The sequence below is a fragment of the Sesamum indicum genome, linkage group LG1 (assembly GCF_000512975.1).
Source record: "Sesamum indicum cultivar Zhongzhi No. 13 linkage group LG1, S_indicum_v1.0, whole genome shotgun sequence".
NCBI lineage: Eukaryota > Viridiplantae > Streptophyta > Magnoliopsida > Lamiales > Pedaliaceae > Sesamum > Sesamum indicum.
Genome location: NC_026145.1, coordinates 10,300,858 through 10,318,140, shown reverse-complemented (window position 1 = coordinate 10,318,140; position 17,283 = coordinate 10,300,858). Strand labels below are relative to the sequence as shown.

Below are 17,283 nucleotides of genomic sequence, written 5' to 3'. Positions count from 1 at the left end.
TTATAAACTATTGTTATTACCAAAAAATAGAAGATTAGCTAGTGACCAAAAAAAGAGAAAATCAAGTGACAATTTAATAATATCACTAATAATATATATATATAGTGACGAGAATGTTTATTTTATCACAATAATAAATTTTCATGATTTTAATAATTATAATTATAAAATATTATCAGCACGACTAAGTGATAAAAAAATATGCATAGAGTTGTCACTAAATATATAATTAGTGATACATGTATAACGTCGACCTAGTGACAACAATTATCACTATATTTATGTTGTTACTATAGATGTCTCTTGTATTTAGTGGCAACTTTATATACAATTTTTGTCACTAAGATAAAAATTATTGTCACTTAATATTTTTTCCTTAATATTATTTTTTGTATCGTGTGTAAATAGTAATTTAAAAGTTAAAGAGTGAACTAATTATGTATTGCAAAATATAAAAAATTATGCATTATTAATTTATGATGTTCAATAATTTTATGAGCAATGATATGATATATATTTTAAATATTCATGTAATTGGACATGAAATATACAATTTTAAATAATATAAAAAAATTATCTTTTTATAAAATTACATGCATGATATATATATATATGGTTACATCACGATTCATACATATAATGTGTACTTTTATTTACTTTGTAAAATATAGTTGCAGATTGAGATTCTAAATATTTTTACATCATAATTTATTAAAAAAAATGATATAAATGAGTAAATAGAGTTCATGAGGAAATTTGTAATAAATATATTTTAGGGAGGTAAAGAAAAGAATTTGGAAGGTACATAGGAAGCATATTTTGTCCTGTTAAAACTTAGGGATAATGAGTGACTCTTACACTTATTAATTTAGATGATGTACGTACGTGGATGGTTATTGTTGGGAAATTTGAAATTTTCAATTCTTGCAATGCTTCATATCATCATGCACCAATTACTTCGGAAAGCTACATAAACTTTTTTTACAAAAAAAAAAAAAAAAAAAACATTCTACACTCATATCTCTTCAATTTTATTGGGAAATTTGAAATTTTAAGTTTTAAAATAAATTCCGAAAACTAGAGTAGTAATTAGATGTTGGAGGTGTAAAATATAGGATCGAGAAAGTAAACGGCCTCAGCATCAAATAATGTTTCTGACTGTGGGGGTAATATGGGAAATCCATTGGGTGTACACCAAAACGTAGAACAAGTGTTTAACATTTTTAGTAAAAACACAAATATGGCCCAAGCAGGTCTCGAACCTGCGACCTTCGCGTTATTAGCACGATGCTCTAACCAACTGAGCTAATAGGCCATTGTTGATTGCAGCAACCATGTTTCATTTATAAACAATATCGTCACCTATAACTTCATTCGCCTAAAATACCAAAAGTCGAAACATTGTAATCGTAAGTGGTGTCATCAATTAACATTGGTTCTTAAGATATAATAAGACAGAATACTTAGTGTCAGGGCCGGGTAAAGGTGTAATTGCATAACAACTATGGGTTCTTCTGCCCCAAAATATGAAAAGTTAAAAATGTAAAAATAGTTAGTAATTTACAGTATAATTAAATCAATTGTAATGAACTTAAAATCCATCACGAACCAATATACATCACCAATTCACATAAAATCTATCATTAACTCACTTAGAATCCATCACCAACCCATACAGAAGCCATAATAAACTCATGAAAATTACTTTTGAAAAACTAAAAGAAAATTAAACATGAAAAATTCATATAGGAACCATAATCTATTTAATTTATTTTAACAAAACCATATTGGACATACATTAAAAAAAAATGTGTGTGTGTGTGAGAGAGAGAGAGATGTGAGAAGGTGTGTGTATATAAGGAAAGAGAAAATAGTGGGTTCTTTTAGGTTTTCTTTTTATTTAATTTATGAGTTGAACTCGTTAAAATCCATATTAAGTCTACTGTCAACTCATATCTAACTCATACAAAATATAATTTTATTTAACCCAACCCATATTAATTCATTTTAAAATATAACCAACACAACTCAACCCAAAATTAATTGGGTTAGACTGAATTAAACCCATAGGTCTTAGCCCATTTTGCCACCCCTACTTTCAATTATCACATATTTGAAGTGTACATATTAAGTGCATTTATAATATTCATCTATCATAATAGGTAGAGTTATATTACGTTTCCGTTGTTCCTTTCAAATGATATATAGGATCATTTGCCATTTAATATTTTTTTTAACATCTTACATTTATACCCTTAATTCTAACTTTTTATATATATAGATTAAAAAATATAGAGAAATATAAATGATGTTTTAATTTATTAAAAAAAATAGAGAAATATAAATGATGTTTTAATTTAGTAATTAAGACTCAGGTCCTATAAATAATTTTGAGGTTATGGACTTGAGTCTCATCAAACGCGTGTATATTTATTTAATCTATACTAATATACAAGAAAATGCTTTTTTCTCTCATAAACGGCGGTTATGACACCGCAACACCAATTTTATTGTTATGCCGATAATAACCTTAAGTTTATTTTCTTTTTTCTTTTTAATTGGTTTCTTTCTTTTATTATTATTTTTTAAATATGATGTGTTGGTATTTATATATATCTGTTTTTATTCATAATCTATTTTAAAACATGAAAGATTATTTATTATATGCACACAGAGACGACGTGCTATGAAGGCTAGTATAATATGGATATTGTAATGAGTATTTGTATCACTTAATGTGATTGTTGTAATATTACTTAATGATAAATTATATTTTTGGTCTTGTAATTTATTCATTTACATATTTAGTCATTTTTTTGACAAACTTAACTGTGAACATTTAACATTTGGTTATTTTTTTTGTGAAAATTTAGGTCTATTTTGACTATTTTGATTCCCTTTACACTGTAATAAATTTCATTTTTTTGTTTTGTAACTACGAATCGTTGGGACCAAAATTTTCAATAGAGGACTAAATTTGTCAAAACAGGACCAAATATGAAATGCTCATGACTAAGTTCGTTAACAAAAAAGAACTATACGTGTAAATAAAGTAAATTATAGAACAAAAAATGCTGATAACCTTAAATTATAGGACAAAAAATATAATTATATCTTAATTTATTGATCAAATGAATATATTCTATTAATTGATTGATAGTGATGTAATATGTAATCATAATTTCTATCAAAAAAAGATAATAATAAGAGGATTGGTAAAGTGCAATTTTAGCTTTGCCATTAATACCATTTCTATGTGTAGTATGTGAGAATATATTCCCTCCCGAATTCCCAATCCTATATAAAGAATAATCGGTAAAGTAAGACACGCCAAAGACTTGGGTGATGGCTCCCACCATAACATTCTCAAAGGACATAAATACTCCTCACTCGCCCGTCTCTCTGGCAAAAGATAATGGACAAATTCGACATTTCCAAGAAAACTCAATCAACCAATTATGAACTGTGGTATAAACAATAGCGACATTGGCGTCAAATCCACAGGCGCAGCGATTAACGTTGTTGTCTGAAAGATTTTTCTTTTTGTTTCTCTTGTTTCCCTCTAAACCTCCGTTGAATATCTCCATGTCTCTGCAGTTTCGTATTTAACTTTTCTTTTCTCTCAATTAATCAGTGAGAGTGTGTGCGATTGTGTGTGTTTCTTGGGTGCAATCTAAGCTATCTGGGCAGATAGAGATATCAGGATTAAGGGGGGACGATGAGTTGGAGGAGAGTTTTCAAGTCTCTCCAAGTAGTGCTGGCTCATGGGTTGCTTTTCTCTTTCACTCTTATTCTCTCCCTCAAGCTTCATCACGCCCTTAGCTATTCTTGGTGGTTCGTGTCTCTTTTTCTCTTTACCTTTTTGGGTTTTTGTTAATTTTTTTTCTTTTTAATTTGGATGTGAAGAAATGATATTTTCCTGTAGCAGCGGGCTTTAAGTTTAATTTGGTGAATAGAGGAATTAGATTTTGTTCGGACTGAGCTGAAAAGGTGTGGTCTTTTTTGGTTTTTATTTTTCAATTTTTTGTGGATTTTGTTTGTTTGATCGTATGTGAATTATTGACTGTATGTATAGCAATTGAATTGTAGTTTGGGTATGTGCTTTTCCCCCCTGGATTGGCTAATTTTGATATTCTTTCGTGGTCTTTTGTTGTTTTCTTGAAATAATTAGCGCTGAGGTTGTTATTGAGTAGAATGTGATCATGCTTAGGTAAAGCTTTGTGCAGGATCTGTCTCTGTATTTGACTATTCTCTTGCTAGAGTTAGAAGTGTTTAAAACTTTTGGCTAATTCACGCTGCAAAAAAGGTGAATTTTAAAAAATGGGGAAGATAATTCTGGTAATCAAGTTATTTATATAAGGGTTTTGTAACAGCATGCCAAAGGCGATTTCCAGCTGACGGGTATGAGAAGTTAGCATGAGGATATGATCGCCTATATGAAGATGCTACATTACTTTATGCTCCCAATTTTTAATATGTCTGGTGACTTATGCCTGTTGGAAGTGTAGAGGATTTTTCCCAATGTGAAGGGATGTAATGTAAATCCAGTTTGCTTGATGTGAGTGTTTTGGAAAAAAGAAACTAGAGACCCCTAGAAGGGCTGAGAACCCTTTGAATGGATTAAGAAGTTTCTTGTTTATTGCTTTTTCTTCTGTTTTATGTGAACGTGATGCTGTGAAACTGTGAAGAGATCTTCATTCACTGTCACTTATGACAGTGATTTAACTATTCTTCATTGCTGATAATAGGCATTGGATGTGGAAAAGTTAAGAAGTAGGACTTTGTATAATATCAAGGGTAGGAAAAATGGTTATTCTTATTTATCATTTTCAGGTACTGATTATCTGGTGGCATTATGGTGCAATTTTTTTAGTCTGAATCTGTTTCTGAAAATTTTACTTAGCCTAAGTGCACACAACCTTCCATGTTTTTCTTTTTAAGTTGATTCGTTTCTGTAAAAAAAATTGTAGGTTAATATTTTCTCCTCTCTGGTTATTTCATGCGGTCGTGGCAAGAGGCAGATTCTCCTTACCAGCCCCATCTATGCCTCATGGTCGCTACGTAAGATGCCCTACACTCGACTGATTTATGATATCTCTATTTCATCTGGAAGATTAATTTTTTCAGCGTCTATCTTGATAAATGCCACTGTATTGAAATTGCTTGAACACTTTCATGGACAGTGGGCGCCATTTCATGCCATTGTGGCAACTCCTCTGCTTGTTGCTTTTGAACTTCTCCTCTGTGTACATCTTGAGAGAAGTTATGGTAAACTTGCTTATCCTTCTGGCACATATGTTTGTTAAAGGCTGCAGAGGGCCAAAAACCTTTTCACAGTTATCTTTTTCTTTGTTCAAATGCCCATCTCCATGCTCTTTTAGTTCGTGATGAACTGATCTTTCCAAAATGTGATAAATGACAGCTGTAAATTTGAAGATTGTATTTCTGCCTCTACTAGCACTAGAAGTCGCAATTTTGGTTGATAATATTAGGTAATAGTTCCAATCCTTGTATGAAACTTATTCTGAATCCCAATCCTCAAGGAATTTGTACTTTGAGTTATACCTATCTGTCTGAGTTAGGACTCAAGATGTGATTATGTTAATTGTTTCTTTATGTTATTCTGCTGCTCAGGATGTGTAGGGCCCTTATGCCTGGAGATGAGGAGAACATTAGCGATGAAGCAATATGGGAGACTCTTCCGGTAAATTTTAAGTAAAGCATCTGTTAAATAGTCCAAAATCTTAGTCTGGTCAATTTTAAATACTTTAAGCTCTTTAAGCTGGCTGTTTACTGGAAATTTTCTCATAATAGCATAACGTACTGTTATCTGTATCCCCTTTAGACTAATTAAACACAATACCATTGAAGAGTCTATATCACTTACTCATTTTCTGGATTTAACCTATGCTCTCAAGGTTCAGTTTGCTTCTCCCTTTTCTATCTAGAGATAGAAAGGGTGTAGCCAAAAGCAGTGAAAATAGGAAAAGAACTAAAGCAGAATAAGAAGATGAATATCTCCCAAGGGAAAAAATTTTGCAGGTCCCATACCACACTTTCCTAATTCTTCAGTGGAGGAACTGAAAAACAGATCTTACATGAAAAAGCTCTTTAATTAATGAGCAACGATTGTTGTATTGTTGATGTGGAGTTACTAAAATATTTTGTCCTTTTGCTTTTTTATGTGTGTAAATAAGTGGTTTATTTAGATCCATCATCGAATTTCGTTATACTTGATCATCAACTGAAGGTTTCATACTGTTTTTGTCTTCAGCACTTTTGGGTTTCCATTTCAATGGTCTTCTTCATTGCTGCAACTACATTTACCCTACTCAAGCTATGCGGTAAATTCAGCTTCAAGCATATTAAGAAATCTGATTGTACATGTTCCATCATCTACACCTTATAACAAAGTTTAAGCATTTACGTTGCAAATAGTTCATCTGTGGAGCTTAAACATGTTATTTTGATTCTGTTAGTGTGATCTTTCAAAACATTGGTTCTGGACTTCAAAACATCTGCACAAAAAGTTTCTTAAAATGATCATCAATCTCCATTTTCTCTTGGTACAGAGAAAAAAATTGCCTAGTTTTCTTGCTTCGAGAACCTGGTGTTTCGTATTTACTTCAGTTGGAATTTAATAATCTCTATTCATCTCCTTCTTAACTCTATTTCCCCTGTCTCTGGTTGGTATTATATGCAGGTGACGTAGCTGCTCTTGGTTGGTGGGATCTATTTATCAATTATGGGTATATAATTTAGTACTTTTCCCTTTATGCTCATAATAACTGTCCTGTCTATTGAATCCTACTATAGTTGCGTCTTTGGTTCTCAGTGTTGCAGAGTGCTTTGCCTTTCTTATTTGCACCAAGTGGTATAATCCAGCAATTCATAGACGTTCGCATCTTACAGCATCAACTTCGTCTTCAATGAGTTTCAGACATCTTAACTGGAGTAACAGTGTCTTGGCATCTCCTGAGGAAGATCACCAAGAAAACAGTATGTGCAGTTTGCAAGACATTGGTGGGCATGTGATGAAAATACCCTTTATTGGTTTTCAGGTCATGCTGTTCATGTACTTGGAGGTATGTTGAGTTAAGAAAATTTCTGGTCCAAGTGCTATCAAGTTGGTTGATAGTTGATCTCATTAGGACAAATTCTGATTCTAGGGAACTCCTCCTGGTGCTAAACATATTCCAATTCCACTTCTATTTTCTCCTCTACTTCTGCTGCAAGGAGTTGGATTTTTGTTTGCGATATATAGATGTTTTGAGAAAATCAACCTGTTACTACATGGTGATGCTGATTCTGGAAGCAGTTTCCGACTACCTCCTACAGCTTACGACTATATGGGATTTCTGCGTCGTGGATCAAGGTAATTACTATGAATTAAAGAAAAGGTTAAAATTTCTCCAAAATCATGCCATGTTTTTGAAATTCCCGGATATTTCTCATATCAGGTTATTGGGTTGGTGGTCTATTGATGAAGGAAGTCGAGAGGAGCAAGCCCGGCTGTATTATGCTGGGGAATCCGGGTAAGTGTTCTGAAATTGAAGCTTACATCCTACTTTCATGCGTTATTTCACTTTCATTTATTTGAGGCTGACTCAATTACCTCATTTAATCCATGCAACCATCAAAATTCTGTTTGATGGCAATAGTAACAGCACAGTTAATGGCTTACTAATGACAAATCTACAGCAAGTTGAAGCACTGAACTTTGCTGCACATTTTATTGTCTCAACAATCAGAATTGTGGGCTTTCGCTAAAACGATAATTTTTCTGCAATGTAGCATTTGAATAAGGTTTTCTGCAACCCACGAAATACTGAAATTATGTGGTTATATAACAGTAGTCTATGTCTAACTTACTGCAGTATGTGTTTTGCTTCGTAGGTGATACATAATTTGTTGCTGCAGAAGTTTGAAATATATTTTTACATAGACATAACTGTATCCTCTAGATGGATGGCTCATGAGTATTCTTTATTCCTAACAGGTACAATACATTTTCTCCGGATGCTGTAAAGAAAATGCCAAAAGCTGAGCTTGCTAAAGAGGTGAATTATCCTTAGTCATAGAATTTTGTTTTAAATGTGTTGATTTTTATGTTTGGTTTTCTTGAATTTCTTCTATAGTCGGCCTTCCAACATTTTCAGAATAGTATATTGCATGGTTAGTGTTTACCAAGGCATTTCTGTTTTTCTCAGATATGCAGGCTTCAGTCTGCCCTTGTTGCACAAACAGAGATCACAAATATTAGCCAGGAGGAGTTTGAAAGACTTCAAAATGTAAAATTCTTTCCTTTTATTTACTTTTCAGACTGCAGAGTTCTCTCATCTTTCTCCTAGAAATACTTTAACAGGTTGTCACATGGATGGTGCATGTTGATAAATATCGATGGTCACACACGTAGTATCGGGTTTATATATGATTAAACAGGTCAATCAACTATTCAGAAATAAAAGAAAAATGAAAGAACCTCACCCAAGATATTAGTAACTAAATGTAAATCTCTTCTTGTTAATTGCTGAATGCATTAGATGAGACAGTTATTCAACAACAATGGCAGATGTTAATCTCGATCCATTTTTGATAACCTATTGTGTTTCTTTTGTTCTTTGGGTTTTGTAACAAAGCTTTGCTGATGCATGCTTATTTGCTTTATCAGGAAAAGATCCTGTGTCGGGTGTGCTTCGATGAACAAATAAATGTTGTTCTGCTCCCTTGTAGGCATTACGTTCTTTGCAGGTATTTTTGCCCATATACTGATACTTTATCTTCCCTTTTCTCTCTATTCCTTCTCTTCTTTGTCTTCTCATGGAGGTATTTTACCAGCAACTCGCTCACTGTCTGTGCACAATTATCTTCAACCACCCAATTTACCCTATTCTTGTGCCACTACGTAAAAATTACTGATCTTGCTTTCACATATATTTTCAGCAATTGTTGCGAAAAGTGCAAGAGATGCCCCATCTGCCGTGTGTACATTGATGAGCGTCTGCACGTGTACGATGATGTATAGCTACTGATAGTACAGGCCTAGTGAAATTTTTTGCTGTAATTCTACATTTAAGCATTGGTTAGGTGGTGACTGCAGTTTTATCAAGTCATTTCGCCATCGTAAACTCCTCATATGAATAGTTAAATGTAATGTTGGATTATTAGTTTAACATCCAAATATTCGTAAATGTGCTCATAGTCGTATATATGTATGTAGTATCTGTACTGTTATTCAGAGTTACTGCTCATATGTATATATAATATAAGAATTTCTACCTTGTGCAAGAACGAAGTTATTAAGATTACTGTATTCCCAGTCAAAACAGGAAACCGGTAAATACACAACTATCTGAACTATGCTTTCAGCAGAAAAGTTATAAAAACAAAACACGTTTTTACAAGAAAGTTCCTAAACGCTAACTTTTACAGGGTCGGGTCTGATTCACGATTTTAAGAGACCAAAAGTGCACGTGTAGTGCGAGGCTTGTTGACCAGGTTGCAAATGTGAACTAGCAGCTTAATTTGAGCTAAAATCAGGAAAATGCTTGTTAAAAGAGAAGCAAACACGTCCTTCCTACAATTATTAGGAATGGTGCGAGTCTCCCAGGTGGACCGGACCCTTTCAATCACGTCAGGGAAATAGTAACACGCTTTCAAATTTGAAAACCAGAAATGACTGAAAGGGAACAGAGTGGTGTGTACATAAAGTGGGAAAGATTAAAGAAAATCACTTTACAAGAATCAAGACAAGACTTTGTGAACATCCCATAAATACTGGTGAGAGTAAATGCGAAATAGATTCCTGCAGATACTGGAGATTTTCTGAGCTTAAGTATGTTTTGATCCTTGCATCCTTCTACCATGTCTGGGTATGGCATCAATCTCTTTTTCTATTTTGATTCGGCAGTTTCCTATGGACTGAAGTTTCATTTCTTTTATTCGTTTTTGATGCATTAATAAATAGGTAGAAAGAGATAGTTATTGGTGAATCTTGAAGTTATGCGACGCATGAGATCGTTCTATTCTGCAAGGGGGTGCTAAAAGTTCCAACTTTTGTCTGCTTATAGTTATCAAGTTTTGTTCTTTATGAGCAGTAGTTGAAATCTTGATGTCAAACAGTGACTTGGGTTCTTCTGATTAATTGGGTTTTATGGCATTTAAGATTACTTTTTAAGTTTTAAGCTTCAGTGGAGTTTAGTTTGAGAGTGTATTTGTGTTGGATTCTGGGATTAGGTATTTGTTCAGTTGATGTCATCTTTTCTCCTTTCTTTCTGTTTCTCATTCTAGAGTTATGGGCTTAAATGGGGAAGCGCTTGGGCGTGAGCTTCCATGTTTTAGTTTTTGTCTTTGGAAGTTTGGCCTTTTCTTTTCAATTGAACTGAACAGCATTGCTGTTTTCCTAGATGATTTCATGCCTTTGTTCATTTCTGGCGTTTATAGACTCATGATGCAGATGTCATGGTACGGGGGAATGACAATCTCTGTTGTCTTAGCGCTTGATATGTTCTGATCTCACTTTGAGGATCACGAAACATTTAGTGTTGAGTAAAATAATCTCCCTTGGTGACTCTTATTATTATGCAACAACCACCTCTTCTATTTTCAAGTGAATGGGTTGGGCTCTCCAGATTTAGTACCAAGGGAATCAACTTTGCATTTCAACTTAATGTAAAATGTGATAGGTTTCTCTTAGATCACATTTTTTCTTGCAACTTGCTTTGTTTTATTCTTTTGAAGTATAGGCGGTTGTGCTTTTTGAAGTGATTTTTAGACTATCTTGCTGTATTTAAAAATTTATTAAAATGATGAAACCAGTCATATACTGGTTTGTGTTACTTGGAATTCAAATTTCAGCAAATCAAGGTGCCTGGACCCTCAGCAAGTGATTAGCATATTGTAACAATTGGTCCATTAGTTATTGCCATTATTTACATGTGGCTGTTGATATATTATTTCTGCTATTTGGAATGCACAATTTGATGATTCTAGGTTTTTTTTTAATATTATGAACGCATGGAAATTGAGACTTAATTTTAGATGTACTTTTCAAAAGATTGAAAGCACCAATTTGCCTCGGCTATAATATGTTTTATACTAAAGTTGTAAGCAAAACTTTATGGCATCAATTGAACTCTCAATTTATCAATGTGTATTCCACACTACAAGTACCATACTTTTGATTGGTACTAATCTGGTTATTCATCTGTTTCTGCGTAGTGTACAGTTTTGATGGAGTACTTAACAATAATTCAACATTTTAACTGAAGTGGTCTAATCATCACAACCATGTTGAGACTTGGAGTATGCTTGTAATTTGCTAGTCAACTTTCAGTAGTTAATGTGTTGTAGTGATTAAAGATGACATCTCATTTTCATAATCTCATCTTTTCCTGATTATAATACCATCTTATCCTGGAACTAATTGGTAGAAAATGGATTGGAGTATCTAGAAGTTGGAATAGATCTTTGATCAACATATATTGTGTGTATGTGATCTTTACTTATCTCAAAGAATTATGATGTTATTGTTATTTTACTCATAAATGTTTCTAAGTTGACAAGATAATTTCATATTATTACGATCTTTGTTTTCCAATTAGGTTATGGAACAACAATAGTTAATGAGGCATTTAGCTCCCTGTCAGACTCTCCATGAGTGATGGTTTACATTTGCAATTTATGAAAATAATTATTGAAGTCTTCTTCTTCTTCAAAAGGCAGTAATAATTATTAAAGTGAGTAGATAAGCTTAAGAGGAATTTCTGACTACTTTCTTATTTTTATGGGAATTTTATTTCATTGAGCAGTTCTTTTATAATGTGAACTAGTGATTTGATCATCAAAGGTTATCTATCTTAGTTGGTCCATCATATTTAAAACAATATCCACTGGACTAGACTTTTACTTATATTATTCTTTCCTATTATGCTGTCTATGTTCCCATTATCTTTCTCATTCAGTTAGTATGTGTACAGTTGTTGGCAACATTCATCTAGTTTTGCCTTGGTTTGTTCTCTACTCAGCATCAGATTGCTTGTCTTGGTGCTTGGAGCAGTTGATGATTATTTTATTTCTTTCATAACATGCAGGCCTTCATGGTTGGTTGACCCTAATCGGATTGCCACAAAAATTAGGAGTGCTTCAGGTGCATGTAATCCAGGAAAAGTCAACTGGAAAAGCAACCCGACAAAATCCTGCCCAAATTGCCTGCATGTTATTGATAACAGTGATGTATGATTCATTTCTCATGTATTTTGGCTTGTTGTATGGTTATGCTGACACTGTTTGCATCCATATTCCTAATGACATGCTGTTTTAATAGAATATAAGTAGTCTTTTGTGTGAAATTGGTCTATGGCAGTCTGGTAGATGAGTGCCACTCCAGATTGTTTTAGTATCATTCTTCTGCATCATCTCTCCTCGAGGGATACACAATTATGGGAAGACTCTGACTATTGTGTATGTCGTGGAACTTGTCACCTTTACTTTTACTGGTCTGGCAGCAGGCAGCTTGTTCCTGTTGATATTCATCTAAGTAAATAACTTCGATGTTGGTTATGTTGCTTTTCATTATAGTTTTGTGGTTCCTGGAGGTCTGTGATGGTTTCATGAGCCCATGTTGGTCAGTAATGTTAATGAATCATACTTCTGGACTTTGCTGGAGATGTTCCCTTAGCTTCACCTGTCAGGTCACCTGAATTTTATGGCTTGCACAGAGCTTAGATTCCTCAATATTAATTACTTAGAACTGTATGGAGCATATGTTTCAAATTCCTGTCAACAATAGGAAAGACAAGCTACTTCTCTTTCTTCAGTTATTCAAAGTTGAATCACAATATGTTGGAATCATTGTGAGCAAATACATCTCTCTTTTCAGGTTGCTGATGCATGGCCGGGATTGCCCCTTGGTGTGAAATTTGATCCTTCTGACCCAGACATTATTTTGCATTTGCTTGCTAAAGTTGGTGTTGGGAATTCAAAGCCTCATCCTTTCATCGATGAATTTATACCAACAGTTAATGAAGATGATGGCATCTGTTATACCCATCCTCGAAATTTACCTGGTACACAGAAATTGATCTTGTCTGACCATTCTTTTATCACCCTCCCTTTGTTGGTTTCGTACTGCTTCTGTCATACTGACATGATGCATAAATGATATGTTCAGGTGTGAGAGAGGATGGGAGTGTCTCACACTTCTTCCATAGAGCAATCAAAGCTTATAATACTGGAAGCCGCAAGCGTCGGAAGATACATGATGATGAGTTGGGAGATGTTCGTTGGCATAAGACTGGCCGGACAAAACCTGTCTTCTTGGATGGTGTCCAAAAAGGATGCAAGAAGATTATGGTCCTATATGTAAGCCCTGTTAGAGGTGGAAAAGCTGAGAAAACTAATTGGGTGATGCATCAGTATCACTTGGGTACAGGCGAAGATGAGAAGGAGGGGGAATATGTTATCTCAAAAATCTTTTATCAGCAGCAACAACTCAAACAGAGTGAGAAGACTGAAGAAGATATTCCTGCGGAAGTTGGGACCATGATCCCTAAGGTGGATCCTGTCACGCCAAAGTCGGTCACTCCCGAACCTCCTCGTACTGAAACAAGATTCTTGACTCCTGTGTCTGAACAAGATTCAGCACTTCGTAACGTAGAGGTAAATCCAACCTTTTCTATTGTCAGTGTAATTATTTTCCTTTGACTTTTATTTGGTGGGCAGTTGGAGATGCTTGGCCCTTGGGCAAAAGATTTTGTATTCTCCTCTTATATGGAATATTGATCCATGCAAAAATTGTCATGACATGCTATCCTCCTTTCCAATATTTGCTCTGATTTTAGCATGAGAATGAGGGTTATATGGAAGAGGTGGTAGAAACTCCTGAGCCACCCAATAATCAAAACCACTGCAACATGGAGAATAATGCTGATCAAGTGGAAGACGAGAATGACGATGAGGCTGCTGATGACAACAAATGGTGGGAACATGAGTCACAATATCTGTTGAGTTCACAGCAACTTGTAGAAGGGCTGTCTCTGGTTGACGAGCTTCTCCACAGCCAATCCCCAAATCGGCTTGAAACTGCAAATGGTCAAGAACTGGATGCTAAACCTCGTCTTGCTGATTACGCTAAGTTAGGACCAGAGTATTTGAAGAGGGATTTGGAGGAGTGCCAAAATTTGGCTTCTGATCCAGCAAATATTGACCTTGATACACCTCCTGATTTCCGATTGAGCCAACTTGTGAGTTCGTTTTCTGCATTCCTTTTCCTTTTACCCATCAATTATGCTTGAGTTTTTGTTACGCACTGACGAATTCTTTTATATTATTTTGCAGGAATTTGAGTCCCAGGATAGTTATATAGCTTGGGGTGGAAGCGCGAGAGGCAAGGCGATTGACTAAATCAAAATTGGGCATCTAGAATCGAAAAAAATGACATCTCATTGGTCAAGGTAACATTCTTTTGCTAACCTTCAACCTGCTGAGCGATGTTTGAGGTGAAGGTAATGAAGCGTCATGCTGATGAAACGATTGCTTATCAGTAACTTGTAGCAGTTTTTTGAGAATTTAGGGGCATCGACAACTTATTTTTGTAATCTGTGCTACCAGTGGTTCCTGTATTATAGCACGGATTTTCGCTCCTAAATCTGTGCTCTTGTTATTTCAGCAGTTGCTCTGCCTGTAAATCATCAAAGATCTGTATTTCCACATTATAAACTTCTCTGTCAGTTTGATCCCTACTTCTCATGTTCATTCTAATAAGCTGGCAATTTTTTGTGGGCTTTGAATATGAGGCCACAAACCTTGGAAATTCGATCCGTTCAAGCCAGAGAGAAATTAAACTCCAATGCTTCTTCTGTGAAGACCACGGTTGAACTTCAACCTGCAGTTTTCAATTATGCTGTTTCTTGTACGTGCTGTATTTGCCGGAAGTGGGATCCTATGTTGTCCGAAACAGAGACAAATGGCACAACTAGGACGGCTAAATTCATGAACCTGCTGAGAGTTACAGGTCATTGAGGTTGTCTTCAAACATGAATTAGAGAGAGTTCCGGCCTAGACTGATTGAAGATAGAGACTGCAGGACCTATTTGGAGGGGCCGAAGAACATGTATTAAAGGGAAAGTGATTTTTGTAGATAAGAAAATTGAGAACCTCAAGTCCTGAACTATATATAAGCTAGAGAAAACCTTAGTGAAAGAACATGAAAATGGGCCATCTTCTGTCGAAAAGGGCTTTGAATTTGATCACGAGGGCTGCTATTTTCTTGATGCGTTGCTGCCTGAAAACAGGACATAGAGGGCCTTGACAACCTGGGCAGTGCACGACAGTGGGGGCATAGTGATTAAAATTCAGATGAATGTCAATTCCGTTTCCTTACAATTTGCTCTCTACATCAATCTTTTGATGATGTTTCTTGATATATGGCTATGTGGGATATGCAAATGAATAACGAGAAAGCAGCTATTCATTCGAGCATGTAGTGTTGTAAGTCAGTAGTTATTCGAGCATGACATGCATGCAATGTAGTACTACTGGTGCCGGTTGTTCCTCCTGTCCTTGTTTTGCCTATGAGGTAATAATATCAGACGAAATCTTCATGTACTGACCTGACGAACCCAACTATTTAGCAGCCTATGAAATAAGTTGAGGCTTCTAGTTCTGGTGAAGCATGTGTTCAAATTGAACTTTGATGCTGCCCCATATTGAAAGAGCCCATACTGCAATAATAAATTTTCCGAACAGTGACAAATTAGACGAAAAGACGTATATTTCTGGTAGAAACCAAAGGGCAAACCATCAAACCAAGATGCAGATTACGTTGTCAATCCCAAATCTTATCGACAAGTCGATTATGGTACATGCCCAAAGCAAAATTGTTTGAAGGTCATATGTTGTTGTATATATAACATATATCTTTAACAGAAAACTAATATTCTGCAGTTGGTGAGCTAAGTCATATTGACGTGGGCACGTCAACCTTACATTGGATCAAAATAGTACATGAAAAATAGATGAGTCGTTAGGTGAATCCCAACAAAAATTCTAAAATAATACGAGAATATACAACATCGGTTGGAAATCGAATTTATCAGACTCAAATAATTAAAAATCACATACAATATCTTTTCTTTTGTTTTTTTTTTAAATCACGTACAATATCTTGAAATTAATGAATGTATCATAATTAATATGAAGGAAATAATAATTCATTTACTGGATTGAATGGTTGAGTCCACATAGAACGGAGAAAGGTGGGAATTGTGGTTGAGTCCACATAGAACGGAGAAAGGTGGGAATTGCGGCATAATGGGTATGTATATGATTGTGCATGTAATATGGAGATTGGAAATTGGAGGGTGTAAATATGGATGTGCATTTCGTAAAACGTGTGCTGCTCTCATATCATATCTGCCCATAAAATTCTCAAGTGCTGCTCTCTACTGCGCCCATTCTGGTTCCAAACTACTTCTCACTTCTGAACCCTTTTCAAGTTGTTGATGAGATCCTCAGTCCTCTACATGGGCGTGGGGATGGGTATAATACTAGCCTAACACAACAAACACCTATGTCACTTCTCTGCCATGACATGCCGCAATCCTACAAATTAATGTTTTATAATGTTCACGGGAATTCATTGTAATTTATTTTTAAAATAATATTATGGGACAATTTACCTTTTTCTTCTAAAATTTTGCCTAATACTCAATATTTGTTTAAGTTCAATAAATAAATTATTTGGTAAGTCAAAATTTATAAAATTACCTATGTTAATAAAAATAATTAAATAAAAAGTTATATTCCTTAATTGATTTATTATAAAACTGAGGGAGGTAAAATAAAATTTACTGAGTGAGAAAGAAATGAGTTGGGGGAAGAAGAATAGTAAGTAATAATGAAGAAATGGAATGATTGAAAGAGAGAAAAGGGAATGGTGGTGGGGTTGAGAAGATGAAGAATCGCACGTGGGGGAGGATAAGGCTGCCATTTTGACTCATCACAATATGTCGGGCGGGTGGGGTATGCTATTTGCCCACTTTTGGCTTATTTATTTTAGGTGAGAATGAGATGGGATATCCCATTAATATGTGGCCGACACCTCAATTTTCCAATTCCCCTCACCCTCACCCTGCCCCACCACCCCCTCTTTTGTTTTTTCGTCCTCCTCTCCTTTCTACTATTTTTATTTACTGTTTCAAACCCCCCTCAATTCTTTTAATTCTGTAAAAATGCCATATATATGTGAATATATATAAGGTGGCAAGTTTTATGTGCACCTAG

General features: G+C 34.8%; 2 protein-coding genes and 1 non-coding gene across 3 annotated transcripts; 2 read left to right on the top strand and 1 right to left on the bottom strand.

The window, feature by feature from the left end:
* TRNAI-AAU lies at window positions 1,242–1,315 on the bottom strand. The gene has a single exon. It is a non-coding gene; the product is annotated as a tRNA-Ile (tRNA).
* Window positions 3,486–9,278, top strand: LOC105161348. Its single transcript, XM_011079002.2, has 14 exons — window positions 3,486–3,834; window positions 4,971–5,061; window positions 5,184–5,268; window positions 5,423–5,492; window positions 5,635–5,704; window positions 6,275–6,344; window positions 6,704–6,749; window positions 6,836–7,085; window positions 7,170–7,375; window positions 7,461–7,535; window positions 8,000–8,060; window positions 8,211–8,291; window positions 8,672–8,751; window positions 8,944–9,278. Exons 1-14 carry the CDS (start codon window positions 3,719–3,721, stop codon window positions 9,023–9,025), a joined length of 1,383 nt encoding a protein of 460 aa, XP_011077304.1. The 5' UTR covers window positions 3,486–3,718; the 3' UTR covers window positions 9,026–9,278.
* Window positions 9,649–15,422, top strand: LOC105161339 (SUPPRESSOR OF GAMMA RESPONSE 1). Its single transcript, XM_011078989.2, has 6 exons — window positions 9,649–9,872; window positions 12,093–12,234; window positions 12,881–13,067; window positions 13,172–13,659; window positions 13,842–14,243; window positions 14,338–15,422. The coding sequence occupies exons 1-6, from the start codon at window positions 9,865–9,867 to the stop codon at window positions 14,401–14,403; spliced, it is 1,293 nt and encodes a 430-aa protein (XP_011077291.1). The 5' UTR covers window positions 9,649–9,864; the 3' UTR covers window positions 14,404–15,422.

Excerpts from the sequence above, each read along its gene's own strand:
- LOC105161348 (XM_011079002.2), top strand. The coding sequence starts at position 3,719 with ATGAGTTGGAGGAGAGTTTTCAAGTCTCTCCAAGTAGTGCTGGCTCAT. Across the intron at positions 3,835-4,970 it reads GCCCTTAGCTATTCTTGGTG|GTTAATATTTTCTCCTCTCT; the intron begins GTTCGTGTCTCT and ends AAAAAATTGTAG. Across the intron at positions 8,292-8,671 it reads AGTTTGAAAGACTTCAAAAT|GAAAAGATCCTGTGTCGGGT; the intron begins GTAAAATTCTTT and ends TTGCTTTATCAG.
- LOC105161339 (XM_011078989.2), top strand. Across the intron at positions 12,235-12,880 it reads ATGTTATTGATAACAGTGAT|GTTGCTGATGCATGGCCGGG; the intron begins GTATGATTCATT and ends CTCTCTTTTCAG. Across the intron at positions 14,244-14,337 it reads ATTTCCGATTGAGCCAACTT|GAATTTGAGTCCCAGGATAG; the intron begins GTGAGTTCGTTT and ends ATTATTTTGCAG.